At 43.0% G+C, this 16,114-nt stretch overlaps 1 protein-coding gene across 1 annotated transcript; it reads left to right on the forward strand.

The window, feature by feature from the left end:
- The first annotated feature begins 1,206 nt into the window (after positions 1-1,206).
- On the forward strand, positions 1,207-5,111 carry LOC133151733 (uncharacterized). Its single transcript, XM_061275009.1, has 5 exons — positions 1,207-1,612; positions 3,097-3,366; positions 3,692-3,952; positions 4,210-4,473; positions 4,702-5,111. The coding sequence occupies exons 1-5, from the start codon at positions 1,555-1,557 to the stop codon at positions 4,836-4,838; spliced, it is 990 nt and encodes a 329-aa protein (XP_061130993.1). The 5' UTR covers positions 1,207-1,554; the 3' UTR covers positions 4,839-5,111.
- Positions 5,112-16,114: the final 11,003 nt, after the last annotated feature.

Raw genomic sequence — 16,114 nt, forward strand, 5'->3', positions numbered from 1 at the left:
CTTGTTTGTCTGAGACGAGATTCGAACCCCCACGCCTGCTGGCTACGAGATAGCCACGCTGGCGTAGCTAGAAGAGGGGGAGCTGGGTACATGGGGCATTGTCAGGCCCGCATAATTGACTTCTGGGTATTTTGTGGGGTATTTCTCTTCCCCCTGGATTTATTTGATTTGATTTTTGTCCTTCGTCCGCCTGCCATAACCCCCCGACAAATTCCACGCACAAAGTAAATGCTGATCAAAAGTGATGGGCTTTTGACTTTATCATCATTTCCAATTTGGTGTCCTCGGCAAGACTTTCCCTGGAGCCCCCTGGCCGAGGCCGTGGTGTGCCAAAAGACAGTCAGCTGGAGGGTGTTTGGTGTGATGCCCCAAATAGAATTGTCGAAGCCTGGAAAGTGGAGGGCGCCTTTTATATCTAAATATGCATTTATATGGGATAGAACAACTTGGGGAAAAAAAAGTATATATATTGGGTGGTTGTAGGTGCCCCCCTCCCCAACTGGCAATGGTCTAGTCTGCCTGGTGGTAGGACCGCCCTTGCCCGTACCTTGCAAGTCTCAACTGGATTAAATGAAATGATCTAACATCGGAACAAAGCTGGCTGATTCTGACGCGTCTAAGCTGTAGTTATGTTCAAATAACACCAAAGATCCAAGGGCAGATAGTTTGCAAAGAAAAATAAGAGAAGAAACCCCATCAGTGGTTGTAAACACCTTCGCTGGCTCACCAGGGTCGTCGCTACCAGGCAGATTTTTTGTCGGGTCAGACAGCCGAGCAAATATTGTATGCTTGATGCAGACGTTCAGTTCAAAAACAAAAAAAAAACTATAATTACTTGAAGGCAACAAAGTATGCAGAGAAAGACTTTTGCTGTGTGACGATGGGCAAGCGCCCCATTCTCCTGCTTCTCTCGGCTTCAAAGCGTTACAGTTCAATAAGTCAGTCAGTCATTATTACTATTATTAGGTAACAGGCAATGGCATTTTGTAACAGGACAAAAAAAAAAAGATACCTCTTTGTTTTTGTTTTTTTTACACACAAATGACAAAAAACATCCGTGCCTGAATAGCAGTGGGAAGAACAAGATCATATTATATTATATCAATATTGTTCCAATAAAATCTTCGTTTTGTTTTTTTTGCAGCATTTGTTTCCGAATGATGGCCTGTGAATTGCTTGTGCCGCTCGTCGTGACCCAGAGCCGCAACAGTGATGACATTCCGTAAAGACTTAAAGGAGCTGTGTGGCGTAAGACAAAGGGCGTTATGTAAGGTTACGCGTAATACGCGGCCGCTTTTGCGTACGTGTAGCACGCACGCACGCACTCGTCATAAAGTTCCCAAATGCAGCCAATGAACGAGCAACAAATGTGCAAACTTTCGAAGCACCATTGAAGATGACGGCGATTGAGAGCTTTATAGGAAGCTCGCTCGCTCGCTGAGTTTATTTCGGCTCGTTCTGTTCAGTGGATTCGCCTGCTCGCACCTCTTCACGCAGCTTCCAGCACCAGCAGGTCCGAACGCTCCCTCCCTTCCTAGTCATCCGCGAAAGAAGATGAACTTCTCCAAGCTGCTGTGCTTGGTGCTCGCGTGCAGCGAGCAATTTGGGCAAGGTAAGGCCGTTGAATTCAATTACTATGTTGCTAACCATTTTGCGCAAGCTTTTAGGCGCATGAATAAAACTGGTTTTAGGAGACGACGCTTTTGTTGTTGTGTGCGCCTTGCTTTTTCTCTGCCACAGCACTTCACTTATACACTATAAAGAATAAATTCGGATTTTTTATAACAAATTGAAATCAATGTTGCATTCTTAAAGAGAACGTGGCGCTTTTTGAAGATAGCGAACACGTTACCTTGATTTCAATGAAAGCCTATTTAAAAAAAAAAAAATTTATGCAAACGATATACTCTTAAAAAGAATTAATTCAGACTTGATTTCCCCAACAGTCTAAGGAATCACATTTTGCATTTTGAAACTGAACGTGGTGTTTTTTTTTGTTTTTTTTTTTAAATATAGTTAATCAATACATGTTACCTTGATTTCGAAGAAAGCCTTTAAACGAAAATAACATTCAAAACCACTCATGGAAACTTTCATTGCAAACGGTATCTCAAGAATAAATTCAGATTTTTTTTCTTTTTTTTTTCCAAACGATTAAAGGCAATCACATTTTGCATTTTCAAACAAAACATGGCGTTTTTGAAATATTACCTTGGTTTCAAAGAAATAAAAGAATACATTTCAAACCACTTTTATTGCAAACGGTATACACGATAAAGAATAAATTAAGATTTTTTCCAAACAAAAAAAGGGAATCAGTTTGCGGTTTAAAAGGTGTTTTGTTTTCGTTTTTTTTTTAATAATCCAAATGTTGCCTTGGTTTCAAAACATTTCAAACCACTTTCATCACAAATGGTGTACACTACATAGAATAGATTGAGATCTTTTTTAAAAGAAAAAAGGGTAATCACATTTTGCATTTTCAAACAGAACATGGCATTTTTTTAACATAATAAAACACATTACCTTGGTTTCAAAGCCTATTTAAAAAAGATTGAAAAACACTCGTGGTAACTTTCAAAATACAGAAACAAAGGGAATCACATTTTGTATTTACAAACAGAACACGACGTTCAAATATCAGAAATATTTCAAAGAAAGCCCATTTGAAACAAAACGTTGCAAACCACTCATGGAAACTGCCCAGCAAACAGTATACACTATAAATAGAATAAATGGTGAGTTTTGCTAACTAATTCAAATAAGAAAGGGAATCACATTTTGCATTGAAGAAACAGAAAATGGTGGGGGGGAATAGAGATGATCAAAATATGTTACCTTTGATTTTGTTTAAAACAAAACATTTCAAACCACTCGTAGAAAACAACAGACAAATTAAATTGGTGCTTACGCATGACGGATTACAATTTGGATCCAGCCCTGTAACGTAAATCCAAAGACAACAATTGACGATGGCTAAAGGAATATTCAGAAATGAAAACGGCAAGTCAGACAGCCTTTTCCTCAAATGTGTACTTTGGACCCAGACCAGAGTGAGTGAGTGATGATATACTTTGCCCTCTTCTGCTTTTGTAGTGCTGGCAGCAGCGCAGACAACAGAAGATTGCACGGGCGAAGATAACAAAACTGTGACGTGCAACCGCAAGAAGGGACAAGACGTCACATTGAAAGTCACAGGCACAGTAACATCCTGGAAGAAGGGGACTGACGAAGTCAACAAAGAAAGTCCTAAATACGAAGTAAATGCAGTTGAAAAGTCTCTGAAGATCAAGGAGCTGGCAGACGGCGACGAGGGAACCTACACGGCCGACGGCTCCTCACCAGAGCAAAAGTTCCAGGTCCAAGGTTAGATGTTGCAGGAAAGCCGCTGGCCACACAAAAGCTTCTTGTGCACCATTTCCTTCGCACAGGGCACACGCATGTTTTTAGAATGTGGGAGGAGAAGCCGCGCGCACAGGGACAACACGCACACACTCCAGACACGGAAACTGCGTTTGCAAAATTCTCTTATGCTCAGGAGAAAGGTTGGAGAAAAATGTCCAAAATTTGACCAACATAGCAAAACATCTCGGCGTCCTTTTCAAAGGCTCCACTTAGCGCCACAGTCTTTGCTCCAATGTACTTTGCGCACAGACCAGAGTGAGTGATTCTGCTTTTCTTGTGATGGCAGCGGTGGACTGCTTGGGTGACGAAAACACACCCAGCCTGTGCCAGGGCAAGCCGGGTGGCAGCATCAGATTGGGGCTCTCAAAGGCAAATCCTACCCCCCCACTCGGCTGGAAGAAGGAAGGGACGAAAATTTCGCCCAATACTGACAAGTACGACAAAGTCGACGCGGCTACCCTGAAGATCCTGAACCTGGACGACGACGACGAGAAAGAGTTCATGGGCGGCACCACCGAGGCAGAAGATGAAAAGTTTTCCGTCCAAGGTTTGATGTTGCAGGAAAGCCGCTCGCCACGCGAAAGCTTTTTGCGCACCATATATTGACATAGGCACAATCACGCGCGCGCACACACATTTGCAGGCTTGGATTCTCCTGGCAAGCCACAAAAGAGCAAGTCAGAAAAACAAGAAGGTGCACATGACAGCACCTTAGCCAAATGATTACCAAACATTTTGCTAAATGTACACTCACAATCCAGCCCGTGTTACCAGAATGTACATCTGCTTTTCTTGTGCTGGCAGTGGCCGACTGCTTTGGCGCCACGGGAACCGTGAAGTGCCCCGGCAAGCTGGGAACAAAACTCAAATTGAGAATCTCAGCCGCAGTTGCTGGTTCTGAAGTCAAATGGGAGAAAGAGGGCGGCAATCTCCCCGTAGGCAACCTGAAAGTAGGAGCCAACGACGTAGGTCTGAAACTCGAGGCCCTGACACCAGCCGACGTGGGAACCTACAAGGCCACCTACAACTCCAACAAGGTGGTGGTGTCCTTTGCTGTCAGCGTTCCGGGTGAGTTTGATGTTGCAGGACAATCCACTCACTGCTACGAGAGCCGAAAAGCTTTGATTGACCCGAAAACATTTTGCATTTCATTGGCAGTGGAAACCAACCAATAAGCAAGCCCATTCAGCAGCACGTTTTGTTTTACAAACCGCACTTGCAGTACTGCGCGCTAAAGTGTGCGGCAAGTTCAAACGTTGCCACCTGACCTTTTCCAATTGCCATTCTCCTATTCAGGTGAGTCTGGAACCAGTGAGGATCAAAAGCCAACTGAGAAGCCCAAGGACGGCAGCGGCGTCGGCGGCCTGTCCTACTCACCTGCTCTGCTGGTGACGGTCACCCTGGTGCATCTGCTGCTTCAGCTGGCCGCCTAGAAGATAGCAAGCCGAAGGCGGAGGGGGAAAAAGCCGGACGGCCAGCCATTGATTGACCCCTGCATGCATTCTGCCATTGATTTGCCACTATAGGCGCATTTAGTCATTAAGCTTACATTTCCCACTGTAGGTGCATTTAGTTCAGTTTTGCCACTAGGCGTATTTAGTCGTTGATTAAGCTTACCTTTGCCACTCACTTTAGGCGCATTTAATCATTAATTTTCGGCTTAGGTTTGCCACTGTATGCTCATTTTGCTTTCGATTGATAATGCTTCTCTCTAATAATCAATAAAATGATCAATCCTTGTTTGTTCTGAATGAGCTCATTCATAAATGGCAAAGGGTGAAGTTGAATTTCAATTCTGCGAATCCAGAGCTTCCTTGTCTTGACTTTTATCCTGGCAAAACAAGGTTGAATTTGTCTTGACTCTTTTTAAATTCTATATCTTTGCTTTATTGCCTTATTTTGTATTTGTATACATCCTATATGTGTTTACGTGGTTTCTTTTTCAAGCTCTGTCGATTTTCACTAACCTTTCCAAGCCACATTGCTGGAAGGATGCAAGAAATGATAGTACAGAGAGCAGGATGCTCGTTTTGAGTTCTCCATTGCAAACAGGTCAGACTCCTCTGAGGGCTCATGCGTGAATCGCTGCCGTATCTTTTTTATTTTTTTATTGGACAAGAGTGGAAAACGTCAAGTGGAGTATTCATTGGCCGCCGACACCAGATTAGCACTTTAGCCGCTACCCAGAAGCCGTGCCAGCAATGATGAGGCCCAATGTGCGACGAGAATCAATCGACTTTTGTGTGCAATCATTAATCCCGTAGTGTCCATTTTTAGTCATGTCTTTTTTTTGGGGGGGTGTTGGAATGGAAGGTGTTACTTTAGAAGCGACTGTTCATCAAAGACCTCGTGGATTTACATGCAAACAAACAATTCATCTGGAGATTCTTTCATCCAGCAAAGGAAGCCCCACGTTATTGTGGCAAAAGTAAGCAAGGTAAGACGTCGAGATGCCTCGACTTGTTTCCTGATGCTGTTTTACGTCTTCCACAATCATGGGCTGGTTACCTTTGCTGTGTTCACAATCAACCGAAAACTCGTTTTTTTTCAATGGACTTTTTTTCATAGCAGGCTTTGAAAAAAAAATCCCTCGCAACGACACCGAACCAAACATGTCAACGTTACCACTATAAATGAATTGTTTTGAACGCTAATGAAAGTGCACAAAGCAGGTCTCGAAGTGGGTCGTGTGTTGCACCACTGCCCCCTGCTGTCCATCAACAGCATCACCATCTCCAACTCCTGCCAACATAAACGAATACATAAATGGCGAAATATATGAATCAATCAATAAATAAACGGACAAAAGGATAAATAGATAGATGAAAAAATGCATAGCGAGATAGATAGATACATTGATAAATAAACGAATAAATAAATAAACTTGTCAATGGTGACATTAATGCATCCATTAATACATGCAATATTTATCCCACTTTATTTAAATTTCCATCATCATCACAAGCCCTTGTGAGACCTCCTCACTCCATCCACAGTTCCTCGCATGCATCTTCCCAAAGCCTTATCAAATCTGTTTTCACAAGGAAAATTTACGCTAAACTCACCTTATTTACATTTATATGATCTGATTTTCTGTCCTATAGAAGCTATGCAAATGTCCCCTTTTCATGCGTCGTGTCGATTTGTAGCAGGTTATGGAGGAAAGTTATATATATATATAAAAAAATGCCCACTAGGAAATAGGAAGACCTGATGTACAATTTCTGGACCGCATGAATTTTGTAATGACCACGGGGATATACAACACGAGATTGATATACACCACATTTCTTTCCCCAAACGTATCTACAGTTCCTACCCTTGTTGGCTTCTGAATTTCACCATCAGGTTGTTTTGATGGGATGTGACGCGAGGGCTTTTGCAGGCTCTTTAACACGTTTATGTGCTCTATGTGTGTCCAGAAGGTAGCAGAAGGAGAAAAGCATTCAACAAGTGCAGCTTGCCTTCTTCCAGCATATTGCCAAGTATTCCTCAAGTTGGGAAGGCAGCCTGGAGTGGCCAACAACTTTACCTCGGCTCTAGCATGCCACGAGTCAAAAATGCTGATGGATGGAATATTCAGGAGACACGCCAAGCGAGACCTAATAATATAATCTAGGTAATAAGGAATTCATTTTCTCCCCGACTGCTCTTTAACTCGAGTGTTGATACTGTGTAAGAGAGATCGCGAGGCGAGTGAATGCTGGGGATGGAATGTTGAACGTAATGTATGGAATTTATCCCATTTCCTTACCCTCCTTCTTCCCTCTCTTTCTCTGTGCATCAATATTTCGGACACAGTAGCTTCATGCACCCTTTCAACATCTTTGACTCCAGGTAATCGTGCGCACATTTTGGATGGTCTAAAAAAAGAGCAAATATTTTGGAATACAGACAACATTTACAGTACTCACCGGCATATGTTTATCCTCTGTAAAACAAGACAAACAGCTTTCACTTACTGTAGTTCTGTTTTTTTTTTTTCAATTATCTGTATGACTGTATTACACTGCCCTCCAGTGGCCAAGCTAGGTACGCCAGATGGCTCAGCACAATGAATTAACCGAGATACTTGATCTGTTTAATCAATTCCTCTGTTTTTACAAAGTAAATTGTAGTACTGTTACGGATCCCAAGTAAAAAAAAACATTTAATTTTAAGTAGAATGATGATTTCAGGTACAAGGTCATAACGTTAGGCTATGACTGAAGAGAAATCATAGGTTCGGTTTCCGTGCCCCCGTACCCACCCCCTCCTACTCTCTGCTTGTTTTCAGCCTGATGTTAATCAGGAAGTAGGAGTCCATCGCTGTCAATGCTTTGGAGTTTTATTGTTGCTCAACACCCTCCATCCTCACCCATCCAGACTGCTCTCACCGGCCTCCAATGGGGGGGGGAGACATCAATAACCCTCCCCCATAAGCACATACGTGTGCTCGCTGTATGTGCCACACGTTCATGGGCTGGCTTGCTCTTGCTTGGCTTAGCCATCCATCTCTCTGCCCCCACCTGGTTCTTGCTCTCGCCTCCTCCAGCCATCACAAATGCCCCCCCCCCTCCTTTTCCCCACTATTGCATCTTCTACCTGAGTGCATTTGTCATCCCGACGCTCTGTGAGCTACGGCCGATGGGCAAGGGGGAAAAAAAAAAAAAAAAGAAAGCTCTCTGAAGCAATATGCAAACATGCAAAAAGGTAGGTTGCCCTGGCAACAGCTCGGAGGTTATTTCCAAGCTCTGATGGAAATCAATGTCATGTGCCAGGCAGGCAGGCACCTCCATTCTCGGGTAAATTAGAAAAGGATTGGGGGGGGAGGGGAGTCAGCGCATGAAAGGACAAAGAAAAATGCCGAGAAAAGAAATGCGAACATTAACATTAAGCTCTCCTGACGTCTTCCAACATGCTGTGGGCGCACAGCCATGGGTTATTTTCACTTTCCGTGCTTTTTTTTCCCTTTTCCCACTTTGGCATTCACTGTGCACTTCGCTCCGCTCCGTGACACCCGCCTTTCCTTGCATGTTTATTCACAGAAATGAAAACCAGACTCCTCAGCATGCAAGGCAGGCGATTCAGAAAGATAAATAACAGGAGAGGAGGAAGCGACGTGTTGTTGTTGTTCGCCCAACGTCGTCGTTTCAATAACAAGAAACAATGTCACGATATTGATTTTTTTTAATTCATGTAGAACAGGCTAGTCTAAACCTTTTGAATAATTGCTCATGTCATATTCTGTTTTGCACTAAAAAAATATTTCACCTTATTGTTAGTGTGCAAGGATCAGCTTTGATGGTGATAATATATTTATTGAAAATATTCATAATGTAGCTAAAAAGCAAAGCGTGGAGAGTCTCTGTCACGACTGTCTCTACTCTTTTTGTCACTGTCTCTTCACCAGAATACAATATGATGTGATCACATGACCACATCTGACGAGCCTGTAGCTGTGCATCCTCATTTGCATATTAACATGCTGTTCACACTCCACTTGGCACGTTGGCAGCCCACCACTTATCCCATTACACAGTGTCACTGATTGCAGCATGGTGGGCCGGTCAGCTCCTCTCCCGTGGTGTTGGGATTTGGCTCTCCATTCAAAGTTCCTTTTTTTTTTTTTTTACAACAAGGGTTCTCCCGCAAGACGTCTGTGACATTTCTCTTAAGCTTCGTCGGTGGCAGCTTATCCTGAGAATGAAAACTCGCGGAACTTTTATGTGGGCGAGGTTCTCTACGGATCACCACGGCAGATGAACTCACTCGGGTTCATCCGATAAAATCACGTTTTGTTTTGATGTGTCGTCGGCGTACACAAAACGTGAATATTCACGCGTGTGTCTCCATATGTATCATGATGATTTCCATCCCTGTCATCAACTTATGCAAATCCTTTACATCTCCATACGCTCACTTGCAGGGCCCCAATTTCTCCTTAATTAATAGCCTGGAGAAAATCATTTGTCTTCTGAGGAAAAATCACAAAGACAGAACTGTTGTGGATTTTAATTGGAAGCGATAACACTTATCTATTTTGAAGGGATGCCGTCATCGAACAAAATGGAAGACGCTCATTAAAACAATGAGGTCAAATGATGACTTCTGTGTTTATTCACGTTTTGTTCCAAGATTGGATATCGTTTCATATTTTGCCTTTTTCTGATGTCGACACAATGTTTTTGTTTTCACCTATTCTCGCCGAGCCTGTTGAATCTTTCATAGCGTACCCTCGAATAACTTTTATCGAGGCTGTGGACGACACTGTGCAAATGAATTAGTAGCACAATCACATTTGAGATGAAAAGCGTTTGCTGAGTATCATGCAATTTTTAACACCCCACCCGCTCTCCGACAAGCTTATTTTAAATGAGGTGTGCACATTTTCCATGCATTTTTGATTCTACTCCTTTCAGCTGATAATTAATATCCTGTATCCAATTTTCTCTGCGTATTAATATCGTCCTAAGGTCCCCGACAGACAAATCGCACCGCACAATAGTTTTTTTTTTAATAAAGGAAGATCTCGACATAAATTCTGCTCTATTTGACAATGAGCCGAGCCCAAATGCTCGAGTAGTATGAACGTTGTCAAAGTACAAAGACGTCGTCCTGCGCTCTTTAAGATAAAATAAAACCGATAGCAGGAAAAATGTGCGCTGATTTCATTTGGTGGGTGAAGCAGGTGATGATTTTCCCCCCTTATCTTCTTCACAGATGAGAAGAAAAGACGAGGAGAGGCGAGGCGAGAATAAGTCACAAGGAAGAGGAGGAGAAAAAAGGGCAAGTTAAATGGAGGTGAGGCTAAATGTAAAGCTGACATTCAGGTCAAGTGCTGAGCTGGCATTCCCGTTTGAAAATGCAGCATTGAGAATATGCTCGTCGTGTCCCACCGCTGCATAATCATGAATTCTTCGGATGTTCACATCAGAATTGGTCAGATGGATCGTCACAAAAAAAGCTAATACAAATAAATTAAAGTATTTCAGAAAAACAAACAGATCTGCTCCAACAAACGAATGAAGATTAATTAAATTATGACAATAATACATTCAAAATCATTCTAAATCTGTTCTCGTGTAGCATGGGACATACGTTGTCTTTTTACCAAAAAGCTTGAGGTGACCCCAAACATCGTTGTTGTTCTGACGAAAAGATTCCATGTAACTAATTTTCATCCTTCGCCATGAGTCAAGTTATCGGTCTGACTGATGCATCCGATGTCACTTAAATTTGAATTAAAAAAGAAAGACGTGAATGTATTATCTCATAATATTATAGTCCTCTTTGCACATTGAGAAAGAACGGCTTGTGGTGGTCTACGTAAACCCTTAAATTTGTAGTTTGAGCGGTGAGGGAGAGGAGGGGGAATCTATTCAGGATGAAGGTAGTATCTCATTGACAGAGCGCAGCGCCATGCTCAGTTCATTGCTGTCATCCCTTACATCTTTTGACATTTTCAATTACGTCTTTCACACATCGATAGGCACTTGCCCCCACCCTCCAACTCCTCATCCTCCCTCTGTGCTTTTCTCAAACACTTCCTCCATCTTTTTTCCCCGAACTTCCATTTATTTTTTAAGTGGCCCACCCCCTCCCTACTTTGTGCGTTGGCCTTTTTCATATGTGGGGGTCAGATAGCCCAGGGATGCTATTACTACCGCCCCCCCCCCCAACCACCCACCTAACATGGCGGGGGTGAGCGAAGAAAAGGCCAGCCAAAGAGCGAGGCAGGATACTGTCAGATCTGTCAAAGTCTCCTGCTCAATTTACTCGATTTTCTTGAGATAAAGTGCCAACAGATCTTTGAGGGTCAAGTCGTGTATCGTTATGCAAGATGCGAAAACGACGAAAAAGACTTTATGTATTGATGTCTATGCCAGTGGCCGCCCTAATTTTCAATCAACACACAGATCAGCAGATCCCACCTTCCAATCACCAATTTATTTTTATATTTTTGCATTTTGATCCAATTTTAAATCCATCTGCTCGCGTCGTTTATTTTTTTAGCTACTTAACGTAAAGCTAACTGGTCGGCTAGCTCCCGCTGCATTTACCAAGTCGTCACATTTTCTTTGACGGCTGACATTGTTATCCATGCCATGTCATGTCATCCGCAAAATTGTCAATTGATCGGCCATGCCCATAAGCAATCAAGTATATCCAGTATATATAATCGATCATCATAGAATCTCCCCAGTCTGGCAGCTGTGATGTAATGCATAGGTTTAATGACCTCAGCTTAATAACCACCATTATGAAACAGACACTCGGTTCTCAAAAGCACTTCATCATCGTCATCGGTGTGTCGCTTTCGCCTCTCTTCTGCCTCACAAAGTCAGCCAAACATGACGCCGCCAAATCGCACGGCAACAAAGCTTTGTTTTGGGATCACGTCGGCATGCCGGCCGATCGCCACCAACGCTGGCATCCTCGTCTCGGGTGGTGTGGCACCCAAAAAGGCATGAGGCCAAATTGCTATTTATATCCCAGGATGATCTTAAAAGGCTCTCTTGTCCACTTTGTCTTGTGTTGTCTCGCCAACTTGACCTTGCACTCGGGGGTTCCTCCTTTTCTGCGAAGAACAGCGAGCGGTCAGCGGCAAAAAGCTGAACAGGAGACATGATGGGGGTGTAGTTGCGGTCAAGGGTTGATTAATGAGCTTTTAATTTAATCAGCCATCTCGCCAAGGCCTCTGCTCCTGGCTCTGTAGCAGCTTATTATTTTTTAACAAGTGTGTCATCCCCCCCCTCCTCTTTTTTTTTTTTTCTTGGCTCCTCTCCCCACGTCTGTCTTTTCCAGGTTCACAGCCAACTCTTATCTGCATCAGCGGCGGGTACATGAACAGAAAGCCAATGATTAATGGAGATTTAAGCTCGATGCGGGAAGTCTAGTAATCTTGCCCCACCTCTTATAAATGGAGTTCTGTAAGACTGATGCAGAAATGAATGTATTTTTCCAAAAACATGTCAAGTTAAAAAAAAAAAAAGAGAATGGAGATGGGAGGAGCTCTTTAATTCTTCGTCTGACTCCTAAGTGGTTGAGTCTCCATTATCTTTACACAATGAATCGCTGAACACCATAAAGGTAAAATGTGACTCATCCATCCTGACCTGTTATCACTTTCAATGCCCTACGTGAGCTGCACACACACCTTCCATCCATCTCCATACAGACTGACTACTTAACATAGCACTTTTACAAAGTGCTTTTAGATTGTGCACAAGCAGACTCTCTGTTTATATGCTTTTAAAATGTGCTAGCCACGAGGCGTCCCTTTTGCGCATCATTGTCATTCCGCATTGCTAGTTTCTTTGTCAGGTCATTTCTCATGTGCTATTCACTCAATCTGAGACAAGAGGAGAAGTACGGAGGTCCTCTCTGCTATATCCCCTGCCCGACTCCAAGAGGTATTGCCTCTCTTATTGCTACTGAAGAGTCCCATCAGTGCCGGGGCACACTGATTTATGTCCCTGATCCCCTTCCACCTTCAGCTCCTTTCCATTAGTCTCTACAATTTTGCACCCATTGTTCAGCTCCTGGTGTTATCGGCCCAGCGCAGGCCTGTCGGCAGGACTTGCCGCTCGCACAATCGCGCCACAAGCAGCGGCGGCGGCGGCGGCGGGAGGAGGTGAACCAGCGAGGGTTGATAAGAGAGAGGATGTAGAGGAGGGTGGAGGAAGATGCGCTGGCGGGCTGTATGTGGCGCAGATTGGAGATGTCCATCCAAGCTTTTGGTTTTATTGCTTTGGAAAAGGGCAGCAAGGGTGAAGATTGAAGCTTGCGGGGTCGACCGTAATGCTGATGGGAGGAGATGCTATTTGCTTGCATGGGCTTTTCACTTATTGTGTGTCCATTACCATCTAGCTTTTATTGCTTGGGACCGGTCGGCTTGTCAATGCGGTGTTTGTCGAGTGCTAGCTTGTCATTGAAGCTCCTCGTTGTCTCTTTATTGCCTTAATGGAATGCTGGGTAAAGCCTAATAATAGTCAGGTCTTTTATTGGATATAAATGAACGGCAAGCGGATGTTGTATATGGAGGTCCAAAAGTACTAAAATGAAATAAACAAATACACCATAAAATGTAATTGTAGTCAATTACGGATGGAATTCAATCAATCAAACAAATATCTAAATGTGCCATTATATAATCAAATGCACTATTTTATCATGAAATTACATTCTAATTTGTTCAAAATAGTAACAAATAGAGTACACTTTTATCTACACAATAAATTCCCAATTTTGACAAAATTATTCAACCAAATAGTACGCCGTTTGATGTGACATCCATCAGCTAGCATACGCCAGGAAAGTTCTTCTTTCTATTTAAAAATGGCTTACTTTAGTCAAGAACCCATGAGGCATTGTGGCCAAAGGCAGAATCAGTTTTTGCTTCGATTGTTGTAAATAATAACATTTGTTGTGGACCAGCTCCATCCTATAGCTAAATTAGCTATCTAGCTGCGCTGGATTTGGCTAACGCCCTTTGTCTGTCGCCGTGCGTGATGGAACATGTTGCAGAGGTTTATGGCGCTCACTGCATTGTTACACAGATCAAGCCTGCAGGAGAAGCATTTGATGAGGACTCCTTGTCACTTTTATTGCCTCAAAGAAAGGTTGGATGAAGCGGCAGCGGGCCGGCGCTCTGGGTTAAAAGCACGTGGGCAGACATTTATCACACATACAACAGTCATTAAATGCTCCACGGCTGATGCTTGAAAGGCTGCCTGTACAAAGGGCAGACACACACACACGAGCAGAATATGAATGTGTAAGGACGATTTAAAGAGATTCAGGATCGAAGCTCGCTTCGCTTAATGTGCTGCAAGTAATAGCGCTTTGCGAGCGCTAACTTGGCTTACGGTTTCGATCGCAACCTCCACGAAGTAACATTCTGATGAGAGCTGTAGAGTGAAACCTCCCAAGCTAAAATAAATTGGTTCCATATCAAGAGTTGAATTTAGCATGTCTGTAATCATGCTAGCATGTCTCAGTACAATAGACATACATTTCAAATTAAAGCTTAATAAAACCTCTTTGTATACAGAGGCAGGTTTGACTTACTACTTTCTCACTAGAACTGAAGTCAATTGCCCGCAAATGAGACTTTTTTTTTTTTGGTCCCGCGACTGCTTTTGCTTACAACAGCGACTTGGGGGAATTTCGAATGAATTGCAAATCCTGGCCCATTTGCAATGCGACACGCGCTCCTCCTCCTCACTTTTAAAGCGTCCTTATGAGGTATACCTTTTTAACAAGGTGAAGATGAGCAATGGGGATGAAAAGGAGGAGGGGCGGCTGAGGAGGGTTGCAGATAAGCTCGCCTGCTTTCAACTATGGAGAAGTTTTTAATATCTCTAAATCAGAAGCTGGATATTGAAAGTGTCATCTAATTGAAAATGATTTAGGACAGGGAGCCTGTCAGGCAATCACGTATAAATTCACTCCTGACACCGACTCCAAAGTCTCTCTATTTCCACGTTATGAGTCATTTGCATGGTGGGGCCCTGGGAGAGTATAAAGCATGCAAATGATATGGAGCGCTGCGCAAGGTGATGTACGCCCTCCTCCTCCTCCATCTCTCTCATTCCCCCCCCTTAGCCTCAGGAGAAATTCTTTCTGCTTTGCAGCTGCCTTTTGTCCAGAAAGTCATTTATTTCTCCTGTTGTTGGCTCGCTTGCCATTTTAAAGCCTGCCGCATAGGTTAGCAAACAGACGAAGAACTGTCATTTCCCATTTTGGGTCTCATGCTGAATGTGGAAGTCATTTGCCTTATTTTGTGAAAAGATAGCTGCAGATGAGAAATGTTGATTTATATTCCTTCGGCGTTCATGCGAGTCTACCGGCAGGTGATGGTTGCTTTTTAGGGTTCATAAAACCATGTGTATGGTCTTTTGGTGTGCAATTGAGATGAAGTTTTGTTCATAAAAATGTAACAGTATTTGTCAAAACAAAATTAATATATGGTTAAAAAATCTCCTACTCACTTGTATAGACGTTAAAAACAACTTCATTCCAAAAATAGCCACCGACAACACACGAATCACTAAAAGTATATCGCCCACTATCACGTACGCTAGCCACTGGCGTAGCTAGAATTCTTTTCTTGGTGGTGCTATGGGGTGGCCAAGAATATATCAGGGCTCTGCTAAACAATAAAAAGAATATTTACAATCCCCTCAAAAATACTTTAAAAATAAAAACTGGGGACTGGGAGGGATGTGGAATTTTTTTAAATAAGCACTTTCCATGAATCTTTGAATTTTCCCACAAAATTCCTCAAGAGAATGATGCCGTAAATCATCAATTCACTGTGATGTTTCCATGGACATATTTTTTGCTTTACCTACCTGTCAGATAAATAACAATGAATGAGTTCAGCCATTCGCCCCCCCCCCCCCCCTCCCTCCTTCCTCATTAGACGATGTTTGAAGAAACATCCAACCAAATTAGCATCCAACACCTTATGGCTTTTCGTTGTGGAAACGAGGCTAAGTCATCCCTCAGGGTGTAATTTGCGTGTAAACATGTTCATCCTCATAGACCCCCGCCTCGCACCATCCCTTTTTGGATTTGTAGTTTTGCTCAATTTGCAAAGAAGCGCAGCAGTACACTATAATCATCTCTGCATGAATCTGAGCCCATTAATGCTCTGGCGGTTGACAAATAACAACCACCGTGAATGTATGCGTCTTAATTGATGTCCATGCTTGGATACCGT

The sequence above is a fragment of the Syngnathus typhle genome, linkage group LG3, assembly GCF_033458585.1.
Source record: "Syngnathus typhle isolate RoL2023-S1 ecotype Sweden linkage group LG3, RoL_Styp_1.0, whole genome shotgun sequence".
Taxonomy (NCBI): Eukaryota; Metazoa; Chordata; class Actinopteri; order Syngnathiformes; family Syngnathidae; genus Syngnathus; species Syngnathus typhle.